Source organism: Halyomorpha halys, unplaced genomic scaffold (genome assembly GCF_000696795.3).
Source record: "Halyomorpha halys isolate HHAL.00 unplaced genomic scaffold, Hhal_1.1 Scaffold23.1, whole genome shotgun sequence".
NCBI lineage: Eukaryota > Metazoa > Arthropoda > Insecta > Hemiptera > Pentatomidae > Halyomorpha > Halyomorpha halys.
In genome coordinates, this window is record NW_027116062.1 from 66,025 (window position 1) to 73,355 (window position 7,331).

A 7,331-nucleotide genomic window follows, 5' to 3' on the forward strand; every position below is an offset into this window, starting at 1 on the left:
CTGGGGCGTCGACTTTTTTCATTGAGTGGCGGTCCCACAAAATGAAGAACTTTGACCACCAACCATGGTTAGGCGGTATAGGACTCCAATGGGAGTCTTGGCTAAAAAAAAACAAACAAAAAACAAAAAACTTAGAAAGTGATGACAATAAAAGTCATCAGTTCTATCAGAGTATTTAAGGTGAAGTAATTGTCATCTCATAACAGTAGCTCATTTTATTAAATTATCATTAAATAATAAATACTTTTTACTAAGCCTAAAATATCCTCCACTCCTGTATGTCAGAAATGACCAGGTATAGGATAAAAAGCTACTAAATTTCACACAAAAAAAAAAAAAAAAAAGAAAATAGTTCCTTCTTATATTAAAAACAATTTAAAGGAAAGAATGTCATACATTGTATATAATTTCAAATTTAACTTATAGCATATCAATGGATCCATGGATGACTGACCCCTAACTGATATACATCTTAATTTAATTAGCAGCTCCATCAGTCCGACAAGGGTCTTAGATGTTTGACATCATGCAAGACCACCTGGCTTTTGCCTAGTTGAACAAGAAATAAACAAATGTTGTTGCTAATGGAAGTGAATATTGTTAGTTTAAATATCGTTTTATTTTACTTAATGTTGTAAGGATTCAGCCAATCACAAAGGCTATGGGTCGAAAATAATTCCATATGCTTTATTTTTTTTATAAATAAAGGGGGCCGAGTTTTCATTCAGTGGAACCGCATACACAAAATAAAAGTCGAACCGCTAAGGCCAGAAAACACCTGACGCCGTCACAGACATGAAGTTTTTAAGATACACCTCAGCTCTAACAGTTCAGCTTCATCAAAATTAGTAACAAGAGTTAGTTAACAACCAGAAACTGGTTGGTAAAACAACTATGACAGGTGGGCATCGAGAAGAGTATATATAATCCCACAAGAGGAGATCATACATAACAGAAAATATTAGGAGGCAATCCTTCCCGTTTGACGCACCCCACTAAGCAGTGGTCCAATGTAGCTTTAGAAACATTTAATTAAAACTAGAAGAGGATTCTTAATATAGTTAAATCTAGTCATATTTTAAAAGTGCCTAAAATTAAAAAAACCGTTTGCCAATTTTGCAATACCACCGGGAAGGTGACCTATTATTTTAGGTGTTTGATTTCCTCTTCTGGTATTATGACATGCCGTATATCGACCAATATATCCGCTATAAGTTTCTGTTTTAAAAGTATGATAAGTAAGGCTACCACAGAGGGCAGGACTCGCGGGTTTCACGCCGGTTTGGCAATATAACTTCCTTGGTTTAATTCAGTTGTTTATCTTCCTTAGTTTTTTTTCCTCCTTGTTTTCATGGGTTTATAAACTTTAGCCATATTTCCTATCATTCTTATTGTTATTATAAATGACTGCTATGTTATTATTATTATTTGTCGTAACTTATCAAACTGGTATGAGTTGATATGATATTTTTGTTTATTAAATAAATCAAAACTTGTATCCTTTTTTGTCTCAACACTTTTTATTTTTCACCAGTCCAACGTTTCGACCATTTTAGCCATCCTCAAGGACATCTTCAATTATAATTTCTTCCTCACATTAAATTTAGAGTTTACTTTTGCAGGATATTCTGCCCAGGTCATTCATTAATTATAAGTTAAAAGACTATTTTTTAAAATTTAAAATAATAAATATTTGTTTATCATAAAATAAAATCATAAATAAATGGTTTGTGTATATGGTAGTGAATTTGTGTGGATAATCTTATATAAGAAGAATTAAATATTTATTATTTTAAATTTAAAAAAATAGGCTTTTAACTTATAATTAATGAATAACGTGGGCATAATATCCTGCAAAAGTAAACTCTAAATTTAATGTGAGGAAGAAATTATAATTGAAGATGTCCTTGAGGATGGCTAAAATGGCCGAAACGTATTGTTTTTAATAAGTATCCATCTGTATCTAATAACATTGTTTTTTAAAAAAATTATATGGTTATTATAAAAATATGAAAATATATTGTTTTTATGTATTCGAACCATTTGCTGAATAACTCGTTTCACTATTATCAAAATATTTACATCCTTATATGTGAAAATTATGCATAAACAACAATCCTGGTGACAAAAATTGGCATAAACAACTATTATTTCTTTGTTCTACTAAATTGCATAAAAAAATTTTACCATCAATAAAATTGAACAGTAAATAATTTCAGTCAAAAACTGCTTTTAATCTCTCTAAATTTTCAGTTAAAATTTTTTGTTCGAATTCCTTTTTTTTTTTTTTCATACCCTCCTGTAATGATGTTAATAAATATTTGGTACATACATATAGGAGGTATGCTATATGTATGGCTGGGTGTTCAGGATACCTTGGATTCCAGCAAAATTTTTTTTATAAAAATTCGAAACCTGTTAAAACCGGTTTTCTGGAAAAATTACTATTCGAAAACCGGTTTTCTAAAATGTCGGTTTTTGTATAAACCCTACTACAGTCTACGGCAAATCTATGGAATATGTCAAATATAAAATATAATAATTTTTTGGTCAGGTGTGCCACTATTCATGCAAAGCAGTTACATCTGATGAAGTTTAAGAATTCAATACTCTCAGGATAGGTTGCTCACAGCTTACTGGAACCTGTCTTAACTTGCTCAGGTGATGGTCAATAGCCAGTGTCTAGAAGTTCTTATAAATAGTGCTACATCCAAAAATGGTGCGGTCCAAATCCCGCATGCATAGAGCTTAACCATTAAAAAAAAAGTTTTTAATTTTTTAAATATTTTATTTTGAAATGCAAAATTATAGTTTTCATACATAAATGTAATGTTATATACTTATGTACGTTTATTAACAAAAATATTTCATTCTGGTGTACACTTTTCCAGAGCTTCTATGGCATCAACAGTATTACAATACACAATTTTCCAATAGATAAAATAATGTGTTACTGCTTTTATATTTAATATGCCATTCCTGCCCTAAGCCATTTATAAACATACATAGTTTAATGACTACCTCAATCATCCATATTTGGCCAAATCAATAACACTACGTTTTAAGAAATAAAGCAGTATTCTACAATCATAAACTCTCAGAATTACACAAAATACAACCAGTTTCTACTCTTATTGTTATAATAAACATTTAATATTTCCCTGTATCAGGAATTGGTAACAATATACATTTCTAATACTCATGTTCATAAATATTTTACATTTAATGATAATAATTCTTTAGATCTCCATTAAAAATTTAGGCATTCAATGGAACCTAATAGGCAAAAAACATAGGTGAAAGCAACCTTTGTCCTTCTTGTTCATGTTTATTAATTATTTTTTAACATGTGTAAAAATCAGAAAAACAGATATTAGAAAGTTTAATTAAGTGTGGAGAGAGTTTGCAATCAACCAACAATAAATATAAAAATGCAGTCCATTATAGGTTTTCTGTAATCAGATAGACCTAAATATTGGAAAATAAAATAATGATTTGATATTCATTTGGTTGCTTTCACTACAGATTAATAAAATTATTTTAAACAAATCGATTTGATCTTAATGATATGGCTTTTTCTTTGAAAATACAGTCTTTAAATGAGACAGTTTACACTATACAGATGATAATTGTTTTTTACCTATGTCTCTTGCCTTCATATTTTTTTTTTTTTTTTTAATTTTTTTTCTTAAAGATCATACATAAAATATTTAATTTATACCTTACTGCAAGTTCAGCAAAGTTTGCTGTTAAAAGATCCATATCAGAGATAGTTTGAGACCAGTTTATTGCTGGTGGTGACAACTTATTCGAAATATGTCGTTGCAAAAGTTCAAAGAAAAAGGTTTTCACTAATAAGACAATGTTCCAATGCGACGAGTTCCCTAAACACCAAGACCACTATTATCACCGGCTATACCGTGCTCGGCTTCCGCTGCCTGGATTTGGACCCCCTGCTCCCATGCACCAGGCCCTGGAGGGACCTCCTCGCCAGGCGGGCCGAGGCCACTGCTTCTTGCTTCATCTCATCGTCGAATCTGAAACAGTGTAAATATCGATCAGACAATTGATGACATGAGATGTAGTAAAGAGGCATGATGAATACCTTAGGTTACGCAATATTGATATGTATCGAGGTATTAGCAATTATTAATGTTATAAAAGTCTGCCATATGTCTTGTCATACTTGTGCCGGGTATGTCAAAAAAGGCACTTTGCAGGGGGCTAAGGGGCAAAGGTGAAAGGGTCCTTCCTGAACAAATTTATTAAAAACAGGTATTGCCAACTAGCTGGCTTTGTCGGTAGTCAGGTCAACTATAAACAACACATGCACCAAATACCTTTCTATCTGTACCACCACCTTGTAATGAATTTTTCTTGAGCGTGGCTGATGATAGCCAATGGGAAATAAGGTTCCGAAAAGGTAAACTCTACGAACGAGAGGCGAATTGACCAGGAAAAAGGGCAATTGAAGACAGAAGCAGCAGAAGTAGGAAGATCGAAGAAAGGGCAAGATGCAATCCTAAGACGAAATCCTCAGAACGGCTATGAGACCTGAACGCCATCCCTTATGAACAAGATAACACTCACATTATTACACGCACCACCCAAATAAACCAACTCAGCACTCATTCAGATATATATTAGGTAATAATGTAATAATTAATATTTTATGTTAAACCAATTATCTGAATCATTTCAATATTATAATTTCCTTTAATCACATCAATGCAAATAAATACTTTGTTCCTTGATATAGTTTATATACTATCACATTACCCAATACCACCCCTTATTATATTATATAATTAATGGTAACGACATTTTATAAAAATAAAGATATTTAATTGGTAACTGGTAAACACAAAATAGGCCTTTGGAAAAGAATCCAATTATAATATTAGTTTTGCAGGACTAAAAGTTAATTAATTAATTAAATTATTTTTGGATAATTGCCTGGCATCCCGACTAAATCCCAAGACAGTACATAGCAATATTATACATTAAAAATCTGATGCGGTGAGCGTTGTTTTAATAAAACAACCGTGGAAGTAGGAAAACATTCGTTTTCTTCTTTATTTAATTAACAAATTATATTATATTTTTAATTTATTTACTTAAAAAAGGTACTTAACCTACAAATTCAACATTCTAGGCCTGAATAAAACAAAACTTTTTTTTTTTTATATAGAAACATTTATTCTTCATTGCTATAAAAATTTGTAGCAATTTCCATTTTCATGGAATTAGATGTATTTTTCTCTAAACAGTATTATAATTTCAACAATATCTGGTAATGTGAAGAGAGGTTTTGTTTTTTCTATGTGGGTTATGAGGGGTGATCCACCCATAACAAAATTAATCCATTTTAATTTAGTTTTTAAGTATTAGGTTTGCTACGACATATATATACGGCTAAATATATATATATACTAATTAATAATAGATATGGTATAGGTTTATAAATCTTAATAAGATGTAAACCGCTTACATTAATTGATATTATGATGTTTAAGTTGTTTTGGATCAAAAGCCGGATTGATTATATGATATTCCAATATAAGTTACTACCACTCCTTTGAATAATCCGAGAATAATTGAGTCTTTCAGAACTATAATAATAAAAAATTATTCTACCATATATGAGAAGCAGAAAGGAATAACAACGAGAGTTATACGAATACAAGTATAAATATCGTCGGCAAATGTGTGAAACCACGTAAGTCTTGTAAATTTAATATTTGCGTTTAAAGCCTGAAATATAATCATAGGGTTTAGGATTTTTTAATGTGATTAACAATTCCTTCGGAACCGCTTAAAGCAGGGACGTAGTTTGTCCTACAAATAAAGGAGGGGAGAGAGATCATCCACTAAATACACCGAAAACTTCGGAACATACTTCAAACTACAAAAAATGTGGTAAGACATTATTCAAAGAGATTGCTCTACTGAAAATTGCTTTTACAAGCTTAGAGAAAGAATAAATTTCAGGGTATCCCAAGATTTCCGGTCAAGTTGGAAAATCGGATCAAAAATGTTGGGAGATTTTAAATTCTTCTCTTCAATAAGTTGTTGCAGCAACGACCAGTCAAGAAAAATGGTAATTTTGGAGTTGAGTCATTTTATCTTATCAGGGAAAAGTACTACAATGAGACTGAATATATTTGGAGAAAAATAGTATAATATTAGAAGGAAAATTAACAGGAAAGAAATACTGGTCTTTGGCATTGCCAAGACATGCTTCAAAGCCATAAGAAATGTAGCATGTTGTATGTTATAAATTAGATTTACAATATATTGTTAATTTCAAGAATTATATTGGAGTAACGAAATCAGAAATATGAAAAGTTGGCTCATAAAAGCTGAGTGACTAAGCCTGCACGGAGTCATCATCAAAGTTTATAATGCAATAATGAACTTTTAGAGCCAGAACTAATTTCTAAAGTTCTTTAAATTACACATTTTTTTTACATCCGTCATTTCCCTAATGTGGATATGCAGTTGTTCAGAATTAATATTTACCTTTTAAACTCAAAGTTGCAATAAATTCTTATTAGAAATGAGGTTTACTCATAGAAGATAAAATTCCGTTAACCACTGTGGAACGCATGCTCCCTCCCCTAGATCGATGAAGTGATCTCCGAGCATCTACTATCGACGCCTGTAACCATGACGTCTGCAAGGACATCCAATTCCAATATTCAATTAACTTCCAAGGAAGCCTCCTAAGCTGGGCTTACTTCTTCTTCATATTACACAAACGAAATGCACTTTTGTCGGTAATATAACTTAGTGCAAGAAAATGAAAGTAACTGATTTTCCGTCGTCAACTACATAAGGTTGAAGAGGTAGTAATCGGTCGAAAAAAATAATTCACAAGTTCAGGAGTTTCGAAGGAACACTTGAGTCCAATAAACTGGCTTAAAACAAAAAATATTTTGGTTGATCTCTCTTTTAGGCTCGAGTCGAATTCAGATGTTGCAGATAATTTATTTATTATGTAACATCTGCCGATCTTCGTTATCCATATTCAGCCCCTAGGAAGAAGGTGCCTGGCCCCTAATTGGATTGAGGTATAAATTTGGAGGTTGAGCATGAATGCAAATGCATCCATTGTAGTGGTAATAATATGATTACAGGTTTACGAAAAACTTCTTCTCATACTTCTTATATATAGCATTTTGTCCGTGGGCAACGTAAAGAGAATTGAACATAAAATCCAAAAGTAGTAAAACTCCATTGTATGCTTTACGAAAACGAAATAAATCCTTATTTCATATGACGGTAACTCGAATAACATAGTTATATATATATATATATTTTTTTTTGCT

General features: G+C 31.4%; 1 protein-coding gene across 1 annotated transcript in view; it reads right to left on the minus strand.

Annotated features, from left to right (window-relative positions):
- Positions 1–2,654: 2,654 nt before the first annotated feature.
- CngA (Cyclic nucleotide-gated ion channel subunit A) overlaps positions 2,655–7,331 on the minus strand; it is a 609,564-nt gene continuing 604,887 nt past the window's right edge. Inside the window, exon 15 of the mRNA XM_067052970.1 lies at positions 2,655–4,037. Coding sequence (XP_066909071.1) covers positions 3,914–4,037 — 124 coding nt within the window. The 3' untranslated portion in view covers positions 2,655–3,913. The remainder of the gene's footprint in view (positions 4,038–7,331) is intronic.